At 24.3% G+C, this 27,570-nt stretch overlaps 1 protein-coding gene across 1 annotated transcript in view; it reads left to right on the top strand.

Moving 5' to 3' along the window:
- The first annotated feature begins 3,423 nt into the window (after nt 1-3,423).
- The window catches only part of LOC105359161 (lipoma HMGIC fusion partner), a 39,341-nt gene continuing 15,194 nt past the window's right edge, over nt 3,424-27,570 (top strand). Inside the window, exons 1-2 of the mRNA XM_011495664.1 lie at nt 3,424-3,668; nt 21,429-21,547. Coding sequence (XP_011493966.1) covers nt 3,579-3,668; nt 21,429-21,547 — 209 coding nt within the window. The 5' untranslated portion in view covers nt 3,424-3,578. The remainder of the gene's footprint in view (nt 3,669-21,428; nt 21,548-27,570) is intronic.

The raw sequence follows: 27,570 nt of genomic DNA on the forward strand, positions 1-27,570 counted from the left end.
TAAATTTAAGAATCAATAAAACCGAAATAGTCACTTTTTCATAGTGATAGTATAGGCTATATTTTATTACCCTTGGTTTTTTGTTCCAGTGGTTCATAAGTAACTTAAATTCAATTTTTCAATTTTATTTCTTGTAATATTTTCAAATCATATATATTTGGTATGATTTTTATAAAATATATAAATTAACATTTTATTGATTTCATAGTTTATTTTAATGATATTTGTAATTTACTTTATTTTCTTTATATTCATACTATTGTTTGAACAATTTTTACTATAAATATTATTTTCATATTACAAAAATCATTTAATGTAATATATGCTGTTAAATGGATAGAAATATAGTAAATACCAACATGTTTTTTTTTTTTTTATAAGAGTAGCCTGTACTTATTTAGTTCATTTAAAATTTATTTATTTCTGAGACTCAAATTTCTCTTCTTCAATCACACAAAATATATTTATATTTTTTAACTTTAATAAGTCTTTATTATATCTTTACTTTAAAAATTATTTCTTTATTATGTCTATTATTTTTAATTTCAAAATCCTTACTAACATTACCCTTATAAGCTTCATTTGGTAGGTTTTATTTACGTATAGTCAGTTCTAAAGTAGAATTTAAAAAGTTCTTTAATTTATTTTTAATTCATAATTGTACAATTACATTAATGAACTTTTTTTTTAAAAATTAAATAAATATACTACCTTGACATAGTTATTATAACTTGCTTTAATAAATACAAATCTACTCAATTTAAGAATTGAAATATGAATTTTATTTTTAAAAAAGAATGTATATTTGTAATTGTCAACGTCATATATATATATATATATATATATATATATAATAAAAATTAAGCATTCTATTCCGTAGTTTATATATTGTATTTCATTGTATTTCATGCGATTTTGGATGCAAGTAAAAATATTAACTTTATTTCGAGAAAATTGGTGGCATCATGATTTTATATGGTAAAAGAAATGTATCTTCTAAAGCTTATTTTATATTATTATCATTATGTTCTTTTGTAATAATGAATTTCAATGTGTGATATATTTACACTTTATAATTAATTTATTCTCTCAGAAAATGCTTAATTTCCTTTAAAATGTAAATAATCTATTTATATTTTATTAAAAGAAATTTATAAACAAATAGACATTATTAGCAAAATTACGAAATTTGTAACGTTATATTTAATGATTCTTTTTCATTACGTTCCCTTTGATGACTACTTGGAAGTCTCTGTAGCTCTTGGAAACTTTTGATAGAAATAATTTCATAAGAAAACAGTAAATTTAAAAATCTAGCTACTAAAAATCAGTCAAAAATACTATAGAAGAATGAAAGGATTTGATAAATCGGAGTTTGTTAAAACTATTTATTTCACATAAATTATATGTAATAGTAGTGTAGAAATGAAAAAATCGATCTCTATGAAGAATTTACAATGTTTGTTCATTTTACTGCAAACAGTATTGTTAAACGTTTAATGAATATTGCTAATTGATTTTGATGAAAATATAATAAATGCCCAAATTATAACAGACCATTTGTCAATAATCGTCGATTTTAGAACAAAGAACGGTGTTAAGTATCAGCCAATAAATAGTTCATCGTATAACAGGTTAAAATTAACGTATCAGATATTATTACATTTAAGCTGAGACACTTGGACAATTGTGACGAGTAAAAAAAAAGAGTTGGAGTACAAGTACTGAAGAGTGAGAAACAGAAAACGAATTGCGGGTGGGCTCGCGCATGTTCACCAGATGTGGCGCCCAGCGTTGGCTTTGCGTGAATCGCCGTTGTGCCACCGCCACCGCCGCCGCCGCCGCCGCCGCCGCCGCCGCTGCATGTATGTAGTACTTCTCCACCCCCGCCCCATCATCGTCCGCCGCCACCGCCGCTACCGTCTCCCCAAGTGCCAAGTCGCCCGGTTCAGTTGCCGTCCCGACGCGGTATCGCGCACGTCCAATATATATATATGTATATATATATATATATATATATATATGTATGTATGTATACATACATCTTCGCTTGAGCACAAACAGCCGATTCTTCAGCTTGAGTCCACGAGCTCTTGCAATCTGCATGCGGGTAACCATGCACAATGTCATGTGGTGCGGCAGCTTCGAGTGGAAAGAAAGAGAAATTTTTTAGAACGTTCAGTGGCCGAAAATGAATAGGAAAGAAAAAGAAACTACCGAGTTGTAAGTGCGAGAGTGGTAAAATTATTGTCGAGATACGAGTACTTTTGGGACGATTTCTATTTTTAATCGATGTATATAAAACACACAAGGGTTAAGTGCAATTTGCTCTACACTCGACGATATTTCCACGACGAGCATTCAAACTGCGATATTATAATTTTCCTCCACGTGCAGAGTATTGGTTCATCGACACAGTAGGCTTCGCGGTCTTCATTTATCGAAGAAAGGAATAACGTCAGGCGTACGCACTTGAGTTAAAAACACAAATGCGCAAACACGTACATGTATGAGCGAGTGTAGCATTGAGGCGGTCGTTTCGTTCCCCATCCAAGAAGTTTATTTTCGTCTTTCCCCACGATTCCCAAAGTGTATAGCTGTGTACGCACGCGACTCTGCGGATGTGCATCTAGCTCGACTTCTTTTAGTGAACCAAAGTCTTTAAACGTGAAGAATCGTGCTTTGAAGTGAACTTACCGAGTGCTCGTTTATACTTTTTCATTTCGTAAAAAAAAGTCATTATTATTATTATTATTATTATTATTATTATTATTATTATTATTATTATTATTATTATTAGTGGTAGGGATTCTAAGCGTGAACAATATTTTTATTTACATTTTGAAACATTTTTATAGTTTTAATACCTAATGGTAATTCATTATTATAATTTGTATTTATAAATTATATAACTATACGATGGATTGTGCATACCAATTTTTTTAGAACATGATTTATTAATTACATATTTTAGATTTGAGAATGAAATTATCGGTGCTTATAATATTTAATTTTTGCTAAGATATTATAAAGACATGTAGAAATGTACAACAAATTTTCATTAAATTTGTCAATCTATCATTTGAATAAAAGTTAATAATATATATATATATATATATATAGACATCAAAATTTAAGATTCTGATGTAAATTAAATTTGTAACTTTAAGAATTTTGTAAGGCCATATATAATGAGATGTTATTACTAAAAACCCTTAAGTACTCATTAACATTTATATAAATTCCTTCAATTAGAATCACTTGTATTTATATTTATCATCTTTGTTAAAGTCTCAAATTAGTTCTTACAAGCATGTAAATTATTTACACTATATAATTATATTTCATTTTGTATGTATCGATATAAAAATAGTTTTATTATATATCAATTTTTCTTACTCATATTTTATTTCTTAGTGAAATTTAAACGGATTAGAAGAAAGTAACGATGGGACAATGTTTAAAAAAAAATGGAATCCGAATAGTTACTAATAGCGCGAATAAAAAATGTATCTGAATATAAAAGGGGCGTAAGAAGAAAATCAGAGTTGCACATTAAGAGCGACAAAGTCGATGAAATGTCAGGGCTGTGCATCGTTTGGGTTATCCTATCCACTCTGGCATCGATACTCGCCTGCACTGGTTTTTATTTGCCTTACTGGATCCAGGTGAGATATTCATAACATTTCAATTCACTTTATTTATAAACAAAATCTATTTCTGATATCGTGAAATATACGTATATGCTCTTTCTTGATTACGATTTGAAGAAACTCTGAGTATATTTATTGTAAAATACATGTACAAAATATTGTAAAAAATTTTTCCAGTTTCAAATAAACAGAAATATAAATATTGCACGTAATCTGAATAATATGCTAATGACAATTCATTAATATTTTTTTTTAGAATTAATCAAATATTTTTATATGTGTCATTACTAGAATGATTGCTACTGTTCAATAATTTCTTCTTCAATTTATTCAATACTTATAATTTATTCTACAGTACAGTCGATTATTAAAAATTTGTATGCCTTGTAATGAATATATAAGATACTAAAGCAGACAACGTTATCTCTCGCTAACAGTTACATTGTAGCCATGAACTTTATTGTAAATATATTCCCTTATTTTAATGGATATGCAGCCCTGATATAAATTCAATAAATTATTAAATAAATAATCCATAAATAAGTGCTAAAAAATATCTGTAATACATAATAGAAATGAAATCAAGCAATAACAGAATAACTAAAAACATGAAAAATATGAAATATGAGGCTTAATAACTTTTAAATATTTCATTAAAACTTTGTATCTTCTATGAGTTATAAAGATTTTTAGTAATAAAATTCATAATAAATAGGAATATAATAACATTTACATAAAATTCAATCTAAAAAGTTAAAAGTTTGCAAAAATGAGTTAATTTTCAATTTCGTCTGTAATACAAAGATTTTTCATCGTGTACAAGTTGATCTGAGCTTATTTTAATTTTTCTTAATACTTGTTCAAAAATTATTTTAATTTATTACTTTTTACTAAACTGCCATTATAATTCTATTTTACCTTCTAGGCTGTCCAAATATCTAATTAACTTTTTATAACAATTTTTAATTTACCGAAAAGTACACCAAGGTTTCATGAAATAGTAGTAATTCCCTTTTTTTCATTAAAAACTACGTGTTTTAATAGTTTCTTCAACCAAAACGTAATATTTTTAATTGATTTTTTATACAAATATTTATAAAATTATCATAAAATTATTTCTGAAATTATTTTTGAAATCGCTAAGGTCAAATGAGTTAGTCGTAAAGATATTAATTAATTTTATCATATTTATTAATTAACATAAATATTTGTTTATGATTCAATATATTAATATAGATAATATTAATATATTAATAATATTTATAAGTCTTAACTATAAGTTAGCTAAGAGGTTGATTTACTTAATAACTAATATTAACCATGTTATTATTAATTGGGAAAACAGTGCTTGCATGTATGATTCGATGTTATATAAAAAATAAATAAATATAAAATTTACATTGACTAACTAAATTCTACGAAATATTATTTATTTTTAAATTAATTTATTTGTAAATAGGAATTTATTGTTTTTACTAATGTTATTGGAACATGCTTTTAATTTCAGTAATTTAATATTTAAAGAACTAAAATTTTACAGTTTATTAGTTCTTTAATTTATAAACATCAAATTGACCAATATAAAATGAATTGTAATTTTTATATTTATAAACTGAAATATACGAGCAAAATATTTGTAAAATTACTTAATAATTAGCTAAGATTGTACCGTGTAGCATTAATAAATCTAATTTTCAGGAATCAATACAGGAAATTTATTTATTAAAAATGCATATTGTTATAAGTTTTATAAAGTCATATTTTGAGTAATGAGAATTAATATATTAATGTAATATTTTTTTGATATATATTTTAAAAGTATATATATAATTGTAAAAAATGTGAGTAGAACATTATTATTATTATTATTATTATTATTATTATTATTATTATTATTATATACAGCTGTAAGTGTAAATTTTGAAATTGTGCATACTTTAGTATGTTAATATTTATAATATTGATATTCTTTTAATTTTTGTTATAATCTTATTAGTAGATATTAATTGTGGAATCCAAGGCCTTTAATTTCAAATATTGATGTACAAATTATAAATAATAATTTAAATGATAATTTTCAATGAAGAATATGGAAACCTTTACTATTTCAATTGATAAAATTAAATTTTTTATGTATTATTTAAACAATTTTTTGTTGAAATATATACTTAATATATATTTAATTTTTTCATGTAAAATTTTTTAAGGAAATTTCGTGTTTTAGAAAGTATAAGATATTATATTAGCAGATTAATACTTATTTAAACAGAAAAATCTGCGAATAACGGAATAGAAGAAAAATATAATAAAATTCATTCATTCAACATCCGTCAATCGGAAAATAATAAATTATTTACTATTTATAAATAAAAATATATTTAATTTTCATTCATTGTTGTTTTATAGGATACTAATTGTTTGTAAAAAATACATTTTTTTTTTGCAATTATAATGAATATTAATTTGATATTCATCGAGTTTTGAGGTAATCGTGATAATAAAATTTGGATTTAATATCATATCGTATAATAAACGTATAGTCTTTAAACTTAAAAGTTCATAAGTAATTTGTAGGAATGATAATTTATGTGTATGACATACAATATTTATACTTTACTAACATGCATTACATGATAATTATTTACAATTTAAAGAATAATCTACCTGCAAGACTATAATACTCGATTTTAGTATTAAGAATAAAATACATAAATAAAAATTAAGCTAATTTCATGATTTTTTTTTAAATTTGTAAATGATTCCATTTTGAATAATAAATTGCAGATATTTGCAAATATGCTTGTTCTATTTATTCAGCATTTTTATATTTCTGTTTAAAAATGTACATGTCTCTAAGAAAGTTATTTTACCAATTCCAACGAAAATATTTCCAATATATACCAAAACTTTGATCCTTTTATCATGTTAAAGTTAAAAATATGCTGCTAAACTTCTCGAATATAATGTGAAACTGTATTTGCATGCATATATGTAATAAAAGTCCATCTGACAATTCCGTCAGTATCAAGTTTTAGTGCGGGCATGAGTTTTGTGTGAACTATCGCTGTAGAACGCTTGTACTTTTCTTAATATTTTGCAAAATAACGAAATGTGATATAAACTTTATATGAAATAAAAATGCGAAATTATTTCTTACAAAGTATATACTACTAATATAGATGTTCTTTTAATAAATTAAAAGATAAAAAATTAGAAACAGGACAAAATTTTATTAAAAAATGAACTGCATAAGTAATTTAATAATGATCCAATACTATATTATGTAATAATTTAGAATATTTAGTTTCTCGTAAATTTTAATAGTAAATTTATGATTTAATATACGTCTTTTAAAATATCATATATATAATCAAAATTATATCTATTTAAATAAATAAAATAAAAATTTTCTTTACTATTGTATTTATACCCTCCCATTTCTTATATCAGTAAATTTTAAATTGATTAAATATTCTTTTGCAAGTCACATTTATTTATTATAATAATGTTTGTATAATAAACAAAATCATAATTTTTGCATCAATAAGTATTTATTTATTTTTTATAATTTATTAATTATTCAGTATTAATTTTTAATAAAGTATTATATATTTGTCTTTATTTACGTACTGTACTGTGAATAATTACTAATTTTCTTTTTCACTTGTATGTATGTGCAGGTATTTTATCATTAATTAAAATAAATTCAAACATATACTTTAAATTGAAATAATTATTTTTTTATGCTTTTTTATTCTTTTCATGCATCATGCAAATGTGTAATACATATTTCAATAGATGCATACACATAAAGAGATACAATTCTATACAACAGTAATATATATATTTATAAAAAAATGATTATATAAAATCTAAATAAATAAATTTATGAAAAGTGTGCGTAATTCTACGTTTATAAATCTTTTGAAATAATACTAATTTAATTCACGAATTAAGAAGAACACTTTTGTACATTTTAAAAGATACTACATTTACATGAATATAAAATATAATATAGGATAATATAACATATAATATGTGACTTGGATTATTTAATGCTATTATTCTATTATAATTATCTTCTTTAATAAGCTCTAGAATTATAGGAGATATTTAACTGACTACATTTAACTCGATTTAACTCAATCTCTAAATTTTTATAGACGATATATGCTTATATATGCTCTGTTAATATATTTATAAAATACATCAAAATATATTATATTTCAAATCTTATGTACTAATATTATTTTCATCCATTTTAATACAATTTTTATTATGAATTCTATTTATATGAAATATTGTATTGCGGTAAATATGAGATTAATAAATTAAATATGGATAGAAAAATATCGAAATAAAGTATAATTAAATACTAGAATAATATAAATACTTAATAATTTCGGTGTAATGCAATTAATAAATTTTACTTAAGAAATATATTTCAATCAATTATTTTTATTTATTTTTTTTTTTTTATATTCTATTATCATTTTATTATTACTTCATTAATATATTTCATTAATATATTAATCATTTATATTCTATATTCAAAATGAATATGTTTTATATTATTAAGTTCCTCTAATAATTTAATTAAGTAATTTTTCTAATTTAATTTTTAATAAAATTTTTATTTTTACAGCATCCGAAACAATTAGCAAAATATATTGAAAATTTAGATATACCATAAGAAGGCTAATAAAAGATTTTTTATATTAAATTCAGATATTAAAATAACAAATAAACAATAATAATCAATAAAAACAGTTATAAATGTAGCCTACCATATTTTTGTTTTGTTTTTTGTGAAATTAAATTATCAATACATAATATTTCAATAAATAAAATAAAAATTGTATTATCAGAAATTGATTAGACAATGCGATATATTTTCAAATAAAATAGTGTTAAATTAATGTATTGCAATTAATTAGGTGGATATATCAGCAGGATTTTTGTACAATTGTAAAAAATATAATAATTGTAATTATTGCTGCAATTTATTATTTATTATAAACGTTTTTTTTTTTTTTTGTAATGCCGAGTAGTTCACTTTTATTACATATCAATTAATTATTAATCATTAAGATCGTAAAAATAAGTCGAGTAATTAATTAAAATGTAATTATATTACACATATTTTGATATTGTAAAATATACTTATATTTCTGTTCAATAATAATATTTGTTACTATTAAATATTAAATTATTTTAGTTATATAATTACGTATTATTGCGTGTAAAATAAAACCGAACATATATTATCGTTTTGTAAGTATAAAGCTAATAAGTATAATTAGCTTTAATCGAAATATTTTCATATGAAAATTACACTGTAAATGTGAAAAATTTCTAGAATAAACCTAAAATTTATTAACAAATCTACAGATCTGTATGTAATTACCGTTTCATCGGAAAAATTATCTATATATAAAATTACGATCTATGGTATTTGTGGCTTTTAATAAAGAAGATGAAAGATCAATTGAACTTACATTAAATAGTGATTTTCCTACTCAATACTAGGAGATAAATTACGTGCTCTCATATACGAGATGACCAAATTGATTGAATTTAATGATGCTTTAAATCTAGTTTGAGTAATTAATCCCGACTATGTCATGCGAAGCGATAAGTGCAAATTAATGATCTCATTAATTACAAAGTCCGAGTATATAATTTAATGGAAAACAATCTAGGGTTAATATATACTTATTCTTTTATATCATCGTGTCTTCAATATTAACTGGGCCAATTTAAAGATATAATATAATACATATAACGTTTTAATCTCTCATCTTATTTGTCATTTTTATAATTTATTAGTTTTCATATTTATAAATACAACAATTGTATCACATGATAGTAGCTTTATCGATTGCAATTGTACTTGTTCAACTAAAGTTTGATAAAAAGTATATTTTATTATCAGCCCCAATTAAGAGACAAGTAACATTAATACACTTTTAATTTGTTCTTTATTAATTATTACATTAATAATTTTAAAAATTCGTTATTTGGTTCCATTTGCTAAATTACATTTGGCTTCCCATAAGGTAAGAAGAGCTTTTAAGAATACTTTAAGCGCGACAATCTAGCCTACAAACTTATAATTTCCTTTGCAAATCCTGCACTTAAGAACTCGAGAAATAATCCTAAATAAAGGGGAAGAGTCACACTATCGTAAAACTCCATCTTAGGGGAATACAAAATTCTGTCTAATTTTTCAGGGTATATAGCTAGGGTACGCATGTAGTATCACGATATTCTGAAACTCAACGTCCCAAATAAATGGTTATTAGCTATGGTGCAGAAACACAAATGAGAGTAGGAGGAGGCGCGTATAAGCTCTTCAGTCGGCGCACGCAACGTTATGCAAATTTTCAGGAGGCTGTTACAGTAAAGCCCAAGACATCATTCGTAATTAATATGTTCTTCGGCCTCCGGCTTAAACGAAGCTCGTATGCGCAAGCGTGATCGTTCAGTTTGCAGCTCACATGCCGCTACTGCAACCGCTGCGCCGCGTATAAGGATAACAGATGGCAGAGCGCAAGTATTTGCGAATTTTCACATCTCTGGAATAGAGCCGCTAAGGCTAAGATGCTGTCTGCGCTATGTATCTTGGATATTATTATGGTAATGAAGTTTTCATTGTTCGAAATTACGTAATTTTTTTCTCTTTCTTAACTCTTGAGCTTGAATTCGACTCAATCTTACGAGTACATTGTTGAGTATATATTATTGGTGCGAAAGAAATATTTGTAAGTACGTGTAATTTAAATTATGTGATTTTTTAGTCATTTGAATGAAATAATAATAACTAATCACTATATAGATAAGCAATATATAGATTAACACAATATAGATTACGAGCAGTAATATTCGTACTAATTATTGTACGTACTAGCAATATTAAAAGCTTGTTCATTTCTCTTTATGATCGTTAATATATACATATTAAAATATATTGTATCTTATATTTTTTATTTCTTTGAATTGAAGCCTTATACAATGGTAAGGGCAGAAAAAGAGAGGGGGAAAAAGGAAGAAAGAATAAAGAGGCGAGATATTAGGAAGGAAAGGCAGAACGAAGAGATTTCTACCGATTAGCTCAGCCTCGCATTGTACGTAAAAATATGAAGAAGCGTAATGAGCTTGTAAAATTGGATGATAAATTTGGTCTTGAATTAGGAATACTTGAATTAAGATTAAACAATTAGGAAGTAGTGATAGCAATAAAGCAATGGAGTAGCCGATAGAACTACTCATATAGTCATAGAAAAAAGCCTTTTACGGAACAACTACTACTACCTAAATGCCACAATAATTTTTTTTTAAATTCTCTAATGTTAAAATTATTATTATTTTAAAATTATAAATAAGTTTTTCAGTTTTCGAACTAATTAGAAGAAATATTATAAAAATCAAAACCAGCCATATACATTCTAAGCTACTTACGGTTATATACGATCATTAAACAAATAGATTAAGTTGCTTGTAGCAAAAGTACAAGCAACCAACGTATGATAATGTCTTCCATTTGCTACATAAACATTAGTTATCTCTTTAGTAGTATCTCTTTACAAGTGCGTCAAGTTATAATCAGATTTTGTCAGTAAGGATGAAGACAGGCCTAATGTAGCAATTGCGACGTGACGAGTCATTATAAGGTCGAAGAAAGCGATGTACTTGATTTAGTAACTTATTACGAATATTGCCATGTGCGTAACAAGCATGACCTCTTATGAATATAAGAAGTTTGCATCATTTGTCTTATTCAATGATCAAGTTCGTTTCAATTCAAAATGTATTTGCAGAATATTCTTATACACTTATTCTGATATTTTTGTTCGATCTTTCCGAAATCTGTAGTCAAGCACGTAAACTCTGTAACTGCATCAGGCGTCATCGACAACGCGTCATCCATACTCAACTGACGTTAACCGTACTCAAGCAATCTCATTACACGTATTAAACTAGATACAGCACTATCGCGATACTAGAATTGAATTTTATTACATAGCAACCCCAATGTTTTTCAAATTATTGACGAAACAACGTCATTCATATTTTTATAAAAATAATTTTAACCTTACTTAAATAAAGAGCATTTAAAGTATTCTATTCTAGAATTTGAGTTAAATATATGAGATAATTTTATGTTGTACAACTATTGAATAAATCTATAATAAATTATATTTTTTAATCATAATCAAATAAAAGCCGCTATTCTTTTATGTATAATTAAATAAAAAGTCTAATTATCATAGGTGACACTAATAATTTGTATTAGTAACATCAAAATGTAATGCACACTAATCAATTATAAAATACTACATTATGATATTATATTGAGTTCCTTAATATTGAAAGATATTCGCTCTCTCGCTCTCATTTTTTTTTCAGTTCTTTCAAACGCTATATAAAAAGACGACATAATACGGTGAATTAAGCTTAGGCGTTGTAACTAAAAATTCTAAAACAATATTGTTTTAGGATAAGAATATAGGCTTCAATTTACTATTTTTTTTTTTTTTTTTTTTGTAAAACTAAAAATTATTGTAATTCTATTTAATATTCACATTTGAAACTGACATATTTATATAGTAACTACTAAACAGTCAACAATTTTTTTGTTTTTGCTTTATGTATACTTAGTATATAAAGTAATTATGTTATACGTATTCTTATCTAAAAAAAAAATGTTATGTCTAATGTCAAACTACCAGTATCATCAAATATAAATTACAATAAAATTATTAATTTATTTAATTTTAATCTCCACCTATAGACAAGGGGTGTATTATACTACTAAAGCTTTCTTCGTTAACCTACATTTTAATATAAATATATTAAACTAAACTTGAATAACCTTTTGTTTTATTTTATTAAGTAATAAAAAAATATAGGAGTTTTATATGTCGTTTGTTATGGTTAGTATTCTTTTATTTGAAATATTTTAGTATCTCATCACAATGCAATTTAATCGAGAAAATTCTAAATTTTTAATTTATATGATATTTCTAAACATATATTCTATTAAAAATTCATCGTTTATTTATTTTTAAAATATAGATAGCATTTTGTTAAAAAAATATGCATTAATAATAATTATCAATAGTATTAAATACTAATTTAAATTAACATTAATTATTGCTAAATGACGTATGATGATTGACGAAATATTTTATTGTCACTTTCAGACAAATACAATATTTATGAATTGTATACATATTTATTCATAAAATGTGTATGTTTGTATTCTGAAATTATAAATATATATATGTGCATATAAATAATTTCAGCTTCCAACTTTATAAAAACGAAAAATAAACATTCAATTTTAGTAACTAAAATTCATCAAGGTCTGTCTTAGTTTTTCCGAAAGAATATATTTAAATTTTTTTTTACGAAAGTCAATTTAGTTTAGAAAATTTATTAATAGAATTAATGAGATCTCAATAAGAGACTCATAATTAGGTATACTAAATTTTCAATAGCTTTTATCTCTAGTCATGAGAAAATTTGTCTGACATAATTATTCGAAAATTGTTAAAGATGAGACAAAGAAATTTCAAGAAACTCAACAGCACTCATAACTGAGCAGGAAGCTAATGAAGATTCATAGAAACAGTAGAAATTGCAGAAATCAGAGGAAGTGAATCAAACTTGACAATAATTCCATGACAAGAGAGAAAATATAGATTAAAATTTATGGAAAGACGTAAATATGATGCAAACGTGAACAAAATTTTAAAAGTATTAACTTAATAACATTACTTTGAACAAACATGAGAAGTTTCAAGATTATTGTAAAACTCATACTGTATATAATATATTATATCTGGATGATTATTTGCATATTGACTCATAATTCTAGAAATAATATTTTTCAATACATAAATTTAAAAAAAAAAACTAATTATTTTATCCTATGAATAAATTTTTTTTTTTAATTATGAAATTACATTTTACTTGGGAATATAGTTTGAATTCCAAATTCTATAAAATAATATTCAGATATAAGTTTGCATCAATATCGCATAACAATATAATTTAATACAATATGAATATAATATTAATAATATAACGTAAAATCGAAATATTATGATAACAATATTTTAATGATTGCAATAAATAAAATATATTGCGATTAAATTTGTTTATAATACAATCAAATTTATAGTTCCGTTTACAATTTATGTTTATATTTAAAGCTACGGAACAAAAAAATAATAGAACTAAATGAAATGCAATATTGTCTCGGTTCAAAATAATATAAATTGATGTAAAATTAATATGACATGAAATATAATACATATAATATTAATACATATCATGAATTAAAAAAATTGTTTTAGTGATTGTTTTACTTTTCATGATTCCTGATCATTTTATGTTAAATGAGCTTCATATGTAATATTATAATTATAAGATTATTGTTTAATTAATGAATTGTGTATGCCTTTATTATGTAAATTTAATAGACAAATAACTTCATGCAATTTTATGTGAACATTAAAAAAAATAAAAATATTTTTTAAGTAAGCAAAAAGAGAAAAAAAATCATAGACATGAATTGAATGAGTTAATATGTTCATAAACCTCAATATACAATAAAAAGAAACAAGAAAGTTGCATGTAAGTGATATAAAATTAATTATGAGACGTAAACCAACGTGAAAAGAAGGAAATACAAGATTCATTATATTTGTTTTTTCACATTAATTTTAATGCTGATAAGAAATACTAAAGTCTCAGATTTTTCGAAACTATGAATAAAATCTATAAAAATAAAGTATCTATTACATACATATGACATATTAAAACAGAATTTTTGGGTTTTGTGTCGTTATTTACTTAAAGTTGTGTAATAGAAGATAATAACAATTATCTACAGAGTGTAAAAATCTTAAGATATTACAAATACAGTTTTCATTATAAAAGTCTTAAAAATTATAAGAATGTTAAAGATAATGCTGCAATAATATGATAATATCAACAATAAATACGTCATAAGTATGAATAAGTAAAATAAATTGTCAGCAACTGTTATATTTTAATATATATTATTTAAAAATAAAATTAAAGTAAAAAAAAAATTTCAAAACTTTTCACAGGCTTATAATAATAATAATATTATTATTAAGGACAAAATTAATGATTTGTATTTTATTATTACTTTTTGTGCTCTTTTTTTTATTGGATTCTTAATTAATTATACTTCTAACATATTTGTAAAATTAATGAACTTGTCTATTGATTAATTTTTTTATTTAAATTTTTTTCATTATATATTGGTTTATTTAATTTTTCTAATAACGGAATTAAAATATACAAGTAATAACAATTATAAATATAAAACTATTTGCATTCTATACTCATCATAAGTTATAAATCATAAGTTAGCGATATTTCAATAACTTAATTCAAAATTACAAGTTTGCAAAATAAAGGGCACGTAATACTTTTTATTCGACCTTGTACTAAGATATTTAAAGAGAGTCGCAAGGGTTTCCATAGACATTGGATTGGGGCCAAATCCAACATCGTTCAATAATTTTTATACTATTCTATATGAAAAATAAAAAAATATTGAATATTAAAGCTAAAATTGAAATTTATTAGTCTCAGCTATATATCAAAATTAACTATATATCATCCATCGACAATTTTTTAAAATATAATTTATATAAATATAATTTACTTATCTTAATTCGCAATACTGCACTACTAACTGCATATAAAATGCTATATTCTGTCTAAAGTAAAATCTATACATTTTTAAGAGATCTTTTATCTATCTATTGAAATCTCAGATATGAAACTGAAATAAGTTATTTATAAAAAATTTTATTTTTATTTAGCAGTATTTATGACATAAATACTATTTTTATTTATTAACTGAATAGAAAAGCAGAAATATATATATATATATATATATATATATATATATATATAGAGAGAGAGAGAGAGAGAGAGAGAGAGAGAGAGAGAGAAAGAGAGAATATTATAATTGTATGAAGAAAAAAAGAACCCTGTAGTAGTAGCTCTTCTACTTTTCTTAATTTACACCTAAGAATGTATACTTAAATTATAATTATAAATTATTTTGATATATTATAAAACAGAAAATTTACATAATTATATACTTAACTATTATATATCGAATGTATTGTATTACTTAATAAAGATAATAATGAATCAACAGAATAACACAAAAAGAGATAATATCCATGATTCAAAACTATATATCACTAATTATAAACTATATGAAAATATTAAAAAATATTTCAAAACCCAAATGAATGTCTTAAAATAAATGTAATTTTATAAGTAATATAATATTTTTTATTATTCCTTAAAATCAATGTATAATGATGAATTATATATTATCATACTATTGTTAATGCATCTTAAAATTTGAAAGCCATTAAAATATATATTATATAATGACTTATTGTATAATGGGTAATGAAAAAAATTATTATTTGCTTAAGGGTTAAGCATGAATATAATGAAGTTTTTCGCTTATTGATTGTTCAAAATTAATTTTCAATCCATATTTAAATTGAAATTTCCTTCATAAATTATTCTAAATGATAAAAATATTGTTACTTAAATTGTTACTTGAATCTATGCATTAACTATTATTGTATACGACTCGTATATGATTTGTAATTCAATTCTTTTAGTGCGTTAGCAATTGATGTTTAAAAATGTATTAAAATATTTATTATGTTTAAGAAAGAAATTTATGTATTGTATTCATAAGTAAATTAAATTTCATGTAAGGCAATAATATGAAATTATCCCAGTAATTTTTCATTAATTAAAGAATTAGTTTCTACAATTTCAAAATAACTTTAGAATTTTCATCATACGTGTTTAAATACAGATATATCTTAATTCCTCAAACTACAATTATATTATTCACTAAGCATTCCATGAAAAAGGTAAAACATGTTATAGTGTAATGAAAATATTACAATCATTACATTGAACATATTAAAATATATTAATTTAGGCAGAATAGATTATTATTATTATAATATATTTCAATGTGTTTTATAATATAGAAATTATTAACAAAATGTTGTGTAAGGAAATAATTTATATATTTTTTTTTACTGAAAATGGATAGGTATTAATTTATAGTAATTCTTAAAGTATGTATATATATATATATATATATATATATATATATATATATATATATATATATATATATACATCAATATTGACACAAATAGTGTTTGTACATTTATAAGAATATTCATTAATTTTATCATTTATATTTTTATTTTTTTTAATTTTTATATTTTTTATTATGTTATCAAGTAGTTTTATTTACAATTTATTTGAAATTATTCGTTAAAATATATTTTAAGATAAATAATAACCATTATAATAAATTATGATTGAAATAATAATAAAAATTAATTTATATAAATTTTTAACCTTTATACTTTTTTTCAGTATGCAAAAAATTTTATAACAATTCTATCTGTATTATAAGCGTTAGATGTGACAGATAAAATTTTTTTAAAAAGTACACATTGAACAAGTTTATCGTGCCTTTTTATACAATACAATAACAAACTAAAAATGTTTATATTTATTATCATACAAATGTATGTAAAAATTATGGTACTGGACAAAAATAATACTTTTAATAATACAAAATCCTTTGTTATGATTATTTATCATAAAAATTGCGCACATATATAATTAAAAATATAATTACCATATAGATTTATCAAAACAAAAATTTGATTAAATGTATAAACGAAAATTGAATATTTTTCAAATATAAGGATTTTCTTCTCTATAATTGTATTATGATTAAAAATCAATTTTTAAAAAGTATTACATTATATTGTAGTCCTATATTATAGAGCTTAATTTTTATTTTCAAATTAATAATAGTTATTTTAAATAAATTACAATTTTTAATCTATTTTACTTCGTTAATACTTAGTTTTAACAATTGAAAAGATTTCATTCTAACTTCTTGGAAATGATAAGATCTTTCATTTATACTTATCGTGTAACGGATGAAATAAATGAAATACTTAACTATAAATATAAATTTTAGTGTTAACGTTGATATTAAAAATGAATTTGTAATTTAATGTTAAAATAAACGTAGTTTTTTAATAAGTTTCTTATGTACTGAGCAGAGAATCGATTCAGAAAACATCTGAAAAAAAATCTAGCAGAAAAATCAAAAGAGAATCATAAAAGAAAACAAATTTAAAATTTTACATTTATATACGAATCTACATTTCTCTTTACAATTTCTTCACTAAGAAATAGAAAGAAATGAATGTATAAGCATGAAATTTACATTCTTCTTACCTTGCTGCACTATAAGAAATCGACTCATCCTTTCTTCTCGATCTTTATATACGCCTGCTTTTTCTTCATTTTTCTAACTTTTCTTGCTTTCTCTTGCTCTCAGGACTTTTAGTATTAATTGAAAATCTGATATATGCAATTGCCGACAATTATTGATATGAAAGCAAATAAACTAAATCACTTTATGAGAAATAGACAAAGACAAAGCATGTCAACATAGTCATAAACATAAAAGGTTTGACTCTGTTAGCATTCAATTTTTTATTCTATATATTTCATTTTCCCATTTTCATTCTATCGGCTTTCTTTCGTTCTCATTCTTTCTTCTTCACTACCTACTAACCACACTTCCTTCCTTTTTTATATATTCATTCTACCTTATTATACGTTGCATCAATTTGTTATTTAGATGCACAAGTTTTCAATAAAAAAGAACACAACTAAGTAAAAAAAAGTAAAGAAAATAGATTTTTAACTAAAAGAGAATTATTAATTAAGTCATATAAAGTATGAAGCGAAACAATATCTTTAATCAGTAGGTCAATGGGATGCAAATATTTGATTCAACGATTAATTTCACCTCAAAATTAATTATGTAAAATAATTCTTTTCATTCTTGAAAACATAATAATTAAAAAATAATTTATTAAATATTCCGATAGATTCAATAAGAAATAAATTAAAATTTAAAATACGAAATCTTATAGTGATTTACAATTTTAAATTACCTTCTGTGAAAAAATGCTAAATCAGTCATAAACGATCCAGAAAATAATAATAATAAAATTAATGGTGAACTCAAAATATCAATATTTTAAATGTTTGTTTAATATATCTTCTTTCACTTTCATTTAACACAATCGAATACAGCGTTTAATTATAAATGATAAGATAATGTTTAAACTTAATTTTAAGCGGTGACATTTAACGTTTCACTTAATTTTTTCTTAATTATGTGGAGTTAAAGTGTTATTATATTTATGTATTTGTAAGAATTTCATTAATTTAATTCGCTGGTATTATACCGAATAAAGTTTGACACATGTTAACAATTAGCAATTAACAATACAACACAAATGAATTCATAAAATGAATAAAAGATACACAGTCAGATTTACTCAGCTACAAAAACGAAAGCCCTAGTTAGATATAATAGAATATCGTATTACTTAGAGGATTTATTAGAAATTTGAACGAAATAAGTTTTTAGCTATTTATAAATAAGATATTAAATGAAGATAAATAATAAATTACGCTCTTGTGTTAAAACCACTTATTAAGATTCTATACGTGGATATACATTTTCTATATTAAAGAATAATATTAAAATAAGTTTTTCTCTAACTATGCAGTAAATGTACAATAAAAGATGACAAGTAATTCAATAGTATAGAAATAAACGATATCCATATACTCTAATAAAGTTTTATTGTATTAATAGGAAAGATACACAAAAATAATATATTTAAAATTTAGGACTACGAAATGCGTACGAATAAAATAATAATAAATTTAGATTGAAAGCAAATTAATAAATTGATGTTTGTAGGAGTTTGTTTTACTTTTAATAATGAATCTTACATCTAATAATGAATTTGACTTTCAGTAGACAGTTTAGTAGTGACTTTATGCGTGTAGTTGTGTATTTTAGTTTTCATAATTAGTTTAGTGATGAGTTGTAATAATAAATTTAGTAGTAGGTTTTGGTTTGAGTAGTGCTGTAGTAATTTAAAATTTAAATTTAACAAGCAGATGTATTGGTAGTGAATATATGGTATAAGGAACAATTTTATTTAACCGCGCAGTATAAGTTAACGAAATTATAATATAAAATAATTGTCAATTCATAAAATATATATATATATATATATATATATATATATATATATATATACAGAGGAAATTTGATATAAATCAATGCAAATGTTAAATAAGAAAACAATGCAATATAATTATATGTGAATTACTTTAGACAATTCTCGAAAAGAAAAAAAATTATTTACAAATAGGATAAAAATAAAGACATTGAAATTTCAGGCTTTGGATAATAAATAAGGAGACTATGATAATTGAATTTAAAGAATAACTATCATATATACTTTAATGAAACTAAAAAGTATTGTTTAAGAGGTTGGGAGGTATGAGTACTCCATTACATGAAGAATAAATCGATAATAAAATTTCTGATAGTTTATTATTACTTAAATCGGCAGTCTATCCATTCTAGTCTGTACTATAACGAAATTATTGAAAATTTGGATGCACTACAGCAGAAAACAAAAGTCTACTTATATTTGGTACATGGAGTATCATCATGACTAAGTTCATAAATATTGATATATAAATTATGCCAAAGTAGTGAATCTTGTCTAATATAGCAACGGCAGCATTGTAATTAACTGATTTAGAAGACGGTGGCTGCGTGAGTATTTGATTTTTTAATATCATTTTAATTAATTAATGCGAGAAAAAAATGCGTCTTGAGCCTGATCGCAGTTTTATAATTCGCGCATTTAACAGACAAGTTGCTCTTATGTTGAGGTATGAGCTTCAGTCTGGAAGTACTTTATTCATTTATAATACAGGTTAATCGTTTTGAAAATTTTGTTTGTTTTTTTTTAACACTATTTTGAATATATTCACAGAATAAGTTATTCCAACTTAAAAAGTAAAAAGATCTGTAACATAAAAAGTACAATTAATTTTGAGAAATTTGAAATCTAAATGGAAATATCATTAATTCTATTGTATATGTTATCTATAAATATTTAGCAATAAATATTATAAATTATGAAAATTTATCAATAGGTTATCGTTTACGTATTTAAATTTGATTAAAAATCTATATTAACCTTATTATTAAAAATGATTAAATAATTTAGTAAATAATAAAAAATTAGTAAAAATTATAAATAGTGCTAACAATTATCAATAAAGTCTTTTCTTTTACAAATTTATTTCACAATATAGAGCATTAATTTTTATATAATTTCAATATAACGAGTATTTTTTCATAATATATTAAATTGAATTATTTTTAAATTATAAGACGATGAATTATAACATGATGAAATATTTATTTTCACCTATCAGATATAAATTCTTCATTATGTCAACTTAACATATATGAAAATAGAAATAACATTTGCAACAATATTATATTTGATTATCATATAGAGAACTGAAATATTGCTTATTATATTAACGAATTGGTATAGAATACGTAACCTGCTTATAGTAACCGCACTGCGGTACTACCACAATCGCATTAGAATTTACGTATCCTCTCCTATCACTGCGTTTTAGCATAGCTCAATTACGACCAAGTGTGTATGAATGTTTGAAACTATTCGCGTAGACGTACGTAAATGTATAAAATATTAAACATCTCTTTATATTTCTGTATTGTAGGGAAGACTTCTCGGCAAAGCAGATGCATACTTTAGTTCCTTTCGACGCTGTAATTATCCAAGAATCAGGACACCCCATAATGCGCCGGAGATAGTTTACCAATGCGCTAGGTACTCTAGGTAAGTTTCATTTTATTTTAATAAAATTGCTTTATTGACTACGTTGATTGCTTACCGATCTTCCTCCTTCTCAATAAAAATGAAAAATATATAATTATGACTATTTATTTATCATTATACAATTTGCCAAATACGTATCTATAACCATCTGTATATACATGCAGCAACACACAACCTAAGGAAACTGCGCTTGTTCATTCACATTTTTTATTTTGTACATACGTATTCAATTACATTCAACTATACTTGACTGAGAAAAAGAGATAATCTTTTTAGATTTTCGAACTTTAACCTGTTATTTAATAGTCTGTAATTATGAATAAACAAAAATGTAAAAGTATATTTATTTACAATACTACTTTGAAATAATTTTTTAAGCAACTGTCTATATTAAAATAAAACTTGCCTTTCGAAATTTTAAATTTTAATCAAGATATATTCATACACAGAAAATTCACTATTATATACCAGCAATACATAGATAATATATTACTTTCATACAAAGCAAAAATATTAAAATTTTCGATCATACGCGGATATGTATCGATCAAAATTAATAATAATAATAATTAATCACAAAATCAACAAAATATCTAGTTCGTACGCTACCTCATTGCATTCTGATTATTTTTTAACTTCTATTCAACTCAAAATAATCTAATCAGTTAAATGTTTAATAAGGAATATGTATGACTGAATTTATGCCCATTTACGCATACATACACATATATAATGATCTAAAATACAACTTGTAATTGTATAATTCAAACGAAATAATTGTTTGACAGGGTAAAATTAGAAGAAGAAAAAATAGTATAAATATCAAATTTTTAGAAATATTAGAAAGCTATTAGAAAGCCAATCTGAAAAATGTGACTGCTAACGAGGTTTGCAAAATATAATGTGCATCCTTTAATAAGCAATCATGTACATATTTGGTAGTGACGAATAAATAAACTTATTCGTAAACATTATATTGTAATTTTAATAGTATAAAATTGACTAAACAATGCTTTAATAATAATAATAATAATAATCAATAATAATAATAATCAATAATAATAATAATCAATAATAATAATAATCATCAATAATAATAATAAAAAATAATAATAATAATAATAATAATAAATACATTTGTGTTCTAAATGTAATAACGTTTCCGGTATTACTCAAATGAATACAAAAAAAAATATGAAAAATACTGGCATCATGCGAATACACATATTTATTAACAACGATTTGTATATTATATACTTTTGACAGTATAAGTTAATGAATGATAACTTTGCTAACGATAGCTTGAAAAAGTTAGTTAAATAATATCTATCTCGATGCAACAAAGAGGGCTTTCAATAACCACTTCGTCTCTTGAACACGGGGTGTGCGCTTGTATCCGGTTACAGAATTTCTTTCTATCCCTATAGATTTAGTGTCTCATTTTTCGGTCGTCGTGCATTCCAAGCGAGATTCTCCAACGATAAATCGTTTATTGTTGTCGTTCGTGGCGCTATTTATGCTCCTTTTCTCACACAAATCCAATCTTCTACTTCCCCCCCCCCGCCCCACCACACACACACAAACACACGCGCAAGCACACGCGCAAGCACACGCACAAGCGCACGCACAAACAAACGTACTCACACATCTTTCCCCATCACGTTCTACGCATTTTCTCTTGATTCTTTTCTTTATACACATAATAATTCTTTTTGATTAATATACATATCATGATTACACTGAACAGAATGTCTCAGTGATCATGAAAATTCGTCAGTCAATGATTTTAAACGTCTGTAGAATCGATTTATAATATATGATCTTCTTTTTTTGCAATATCTAGATAGTTTCTTATTATTATGACGCATCACTCAAATCTTACTATTCTTTTTCTAAAATAAGTAATAGTAGAGTATTATAATTAAATTTTATTTTTTCATGAATTAATTTACAATACACTTTTAAAATCATCGTCCATATATTACAAATAATTTTCATTGTAATTTGTAGTTTAATAATACTTATAGTATAATAAGAATAAGACATGAAACACTTGGGCTTATTAGAAATTTCCAATTAAATATTATAATTAACTCGTAAAAAAAACCACCAAATATCAGCGTACAGAGCTTCTCAATAGATATATATTCTCAAGTCATTTAATCGGTCGAATTTGTTCAGTCTATCCTTCAATCGCTGTGGAATTGAGGTAAAAGGATCAGTGCTTCTGATAGACTCTCCACTCGGAAAATGACTGACGAGCAGCAACCGCTATTTCAGACAAAAATAAAAACAGACGAATCGTCACGAGGGGGAAAAAGCTATGCGACTTTGGTTTCCGAAATGGTTGGCTGAAAAGCTTCGCTGCTGATAAATTGCTTGCATCTGTCAGGAAACAATACCGCTCATCTGAATTTAACCATAATTTTTTCAATATTATTTCATCTTTACTATATTCTCATCCTTACTACAATTAATGTATTAACTCCATTTAATATAATATTTTGAATAAATAAATACTTATGTAATGCATTAAATTATGTTATGATAATGAAACAGATACAAATACATAAGATTTTTAAACAAGTACACAGTTAAATTTTATTGATGAACAGTATCATCGCATTCGTTTATTCATAAGAAAAACTAATATGTGATTTATTTCCAATAATTTCATTACATGTGTTAAAATAATATAAAGTAATCTAATCATTTAATAAATAATATTTAATTCAATTTATTTTCCTTAAATGAAAGAAAATTGAAATTTTTTTTGATAAAATACATCATTTAATGTTTAATGAAATGTAATCTCTTAATTCTTCAAATTATTAGAAATAGTTCACTTTTAAAATACTATATAAATATCTATTAAAATTACTTATTTTATGACGCTTTGTTTATATATAATTTTTTTAATAGAGTATATGGTCGTAAAATCAATTCTTTACTCGAAAAAAAAAATCTTTTTTTTTATTACAGTAACGTTCAAATCATAGCTATATGCATATATTTTTTATATTTTCTACAAAAACCTCAAAGTGCTTTTCAAAGAAAAATATAAAAAAATTCATTTCTACCGTAAAAAAATTTGTAATTAGTGAATATTGTAATAAAGTTGTATAATAAAAATGTCACTTTTAACCAAAAATTCAGTTCTTATATATCAATAAAATTACTTAAATTTTATATTTTATTTTTTTTTCACAATCACTAGGCAAAACAACTGAACAATTAAATACAATAAAAAGAATGTATGACTTAATATCATATAAATATAATTATTTTATTTTTTAAATAACCTTCATGGGCATAAATATTTCATACGAATATGCTCATCATTAAAAATACTTCTTAGTTGAAATTGAATCGAAATAAAAATTTTCCACAAAATCCACTGCTTCATAATTTAATTGTTGAAACGACACAAAGCAGTGAATCCATATCACCGCCTTGAGCATTCACTACTCTTATTAGCTACGATCGGGCTGTTCGGAAGTAGTTCAGCAATCGCATTTAGACGGGTACATTGATGCCCAGGCCATATAGTTACCACGTTTTGTTTTTGTCGAAAAAACGGACTTTTTTTTCTGTGCTGCGACAGTCGATCGAAGTCCTCTGCAATCGTATTCTTTACAGCGAAAATTTTATGAACGCCATGCATCCCAATTTTTTTTCTTTTGATTTTTCTTTTGATAAAAGCAGAGTGTATCGATAGAAATACGCATTATTTTCTTCCTTTGGTATCACACGTGGCTGTAGCTGTAAGTATATAGACAGCTAAGAAAAAAAAAAACTCACATTGAAACACTCTGCATATATTTATCTAATGCATATCTTTCTTTTTTCCCTTATTACTGGCACACATTATTATTATTACTATTATTAAATACAAAATTGAATTTAAGACTTTTTTTTTCTGTTATCATTTTGGTATCGCTTAAATATGTATTTCTTAAAAAATATATGTCAATACAGAAATTAATGCTCAATAGAATTTTCAATAGAATGATAATAATTAATTTTAATTTATCAGTTACTAACCGTTTTTCATTCTGTGTCTCACTCTCACTCTCACTCTCTCTCTCTCTCTCTCTCTCCCTCTCTCTCTCTCGCTCTCTCTCTCGCTCTCTCTCTTTCGCTTTGTCTTTCAGCCTTTTTTTCGCTTTCCCTATTATCCTTTTTTGTCTTTTAATCTTTAAACACGTAATTATCGATCCTCTATATTTAAAATTTCTTGATGTTTTTACATTACATTTTTCTAAAAGAATTATTACAGTATTTCCCCATATCAATATATAATTAAGTAATACATTATATTAAATTAAACGAGTATATATGAATTGCACATAATATTTAAATCATTAATCAGTGGGCCTATGATTTTGTTTAATATGAGAATTTACATTTCCAGTAGTGAAAGGTTCGTAGGAAATTGATTAAATAAAAATATTTTTATTGAATTACTTTTATAATTAAAAGTACGTTTTACGCTATAATGAACATAATTTTTTACTATTTCATTTCGTTACTTTATTTATATATTTCTTATATTTAATAAAGTATAATCAAAATATTTAATAAAAATCACTTTAAAAATCAAGTGATATCACTGAAAATTTTAACTTTAAAAAAAATATACTTATTTACGTTAGGAATTTAACCAGATTTCCAAATTAATTGTAATATGCCATGCATTGGACTTGTCGAATATTTTCGTTGCGTATAATAATTATTTTTAAAACGATAAATATATCGTTACGAATAATTTCGTATATTATATCGTTTATAAAAAAATGTAAAATATTTTAATCGAGAGAAGTGGCACCAAGTAAAACTATATCTCGATAGAACAAGTCGTATACTACAATTTACTTTTCCTGCAATAATGCTACAGAATTGAATACGTTGAATTGATGCGTGTGAGGCAGAGACGAGACTTTCATATTTAACCGCAGTCTCCTTTAAAATCAAGTTGCTTGCGTGTGTAAGATATTATTTGTCCTGTCCCTGTCATACGTGTGTACACTGCTGAACGTTTAAGGACCGTTAAGGATTGTTAACCGCGGGGGTCCGTTCGGTCTAGGCACTACGAGCTCGACAAGTACTTTCAGATTTCCGAAATTCGTCATTAGTGTCTACATTAAGCAATTTAATCCAAATAAATCGATTTATATTATGAATTAATTATTAAAAACATCGTAACATTATATATATATATATATATATATATATATATTTATTTATTTATTTGTTATATTATATTATATTATATTATATTATATCCATGAAGACATGATGACATTTATTTCTTATTTAAAATTAAAAATATTAATTAGTCAAAACACTTGATAAAATTTTCAAGTTAAAATTTCCTTGTGTCTCTCAAATGCATAATATCATTATTATATCATTATATATATGAAATTTTTTTCATTTTCGAGTCTGCATGTGCCCATCAGTACGGCTGACGGAGAAGGGGATGGGGCGTAGAGCTCAAGGATAGGCTAGTACGTTAATATTAAATTAACACGTGGAGAATTAAAGGGGAAATGAAAAGCAGTTTTCGACCGAATGAAATTGCACAAGTTTACGATCAATCAGGCAAAATACTTCTTCTCTTAACTTCCCCTTTATATCTTTGGAGCGTGTCCTGCATGAGTCATCATGATGGAATTTGAGCACTGCTTGAATTTAACCAAAGTCGGAGTAGATGAGCGATGATTAGCGGTGGCAAGGGTATTGCTTAGATGAAGGTGCGCATTACCGATTGTATCTGGCGTAAAGCAGCATATCTGAGTTAGCGGAAGGTTCGGTACAAGCTTGACCAATGAAGCCCCAGCTTCGATTTAATTGAAATGGAGTGTCATCCAGCGTCATAGATAAGTGGATATACAAGAGATGGCTGAACCCATTGAAATTTGAGTGGACCAAGTGCTGATGATTGAGTGGCTATTTTCTGGTAGGACCATGTTAAGCCGTTCGACAGAAGGGATCGCGTTGTCTTGAGTAGTTAAGCACGA

Source organism: Ceratosolen solmsi, unplaced genomic scaffold (assembly GCF_000503995.2).
Source record: "Ceratosolen solmsi marchali unplaced genomic scaffold, CerSol_1.0 scaffold11, whole genome shotgun sequence".
NCBI lineage: Eukaryota > Metazoa > Arthropoda > Insecta > Hymenoptera > Agaonidae > Ceratosolen > Ceratosolen solmsi.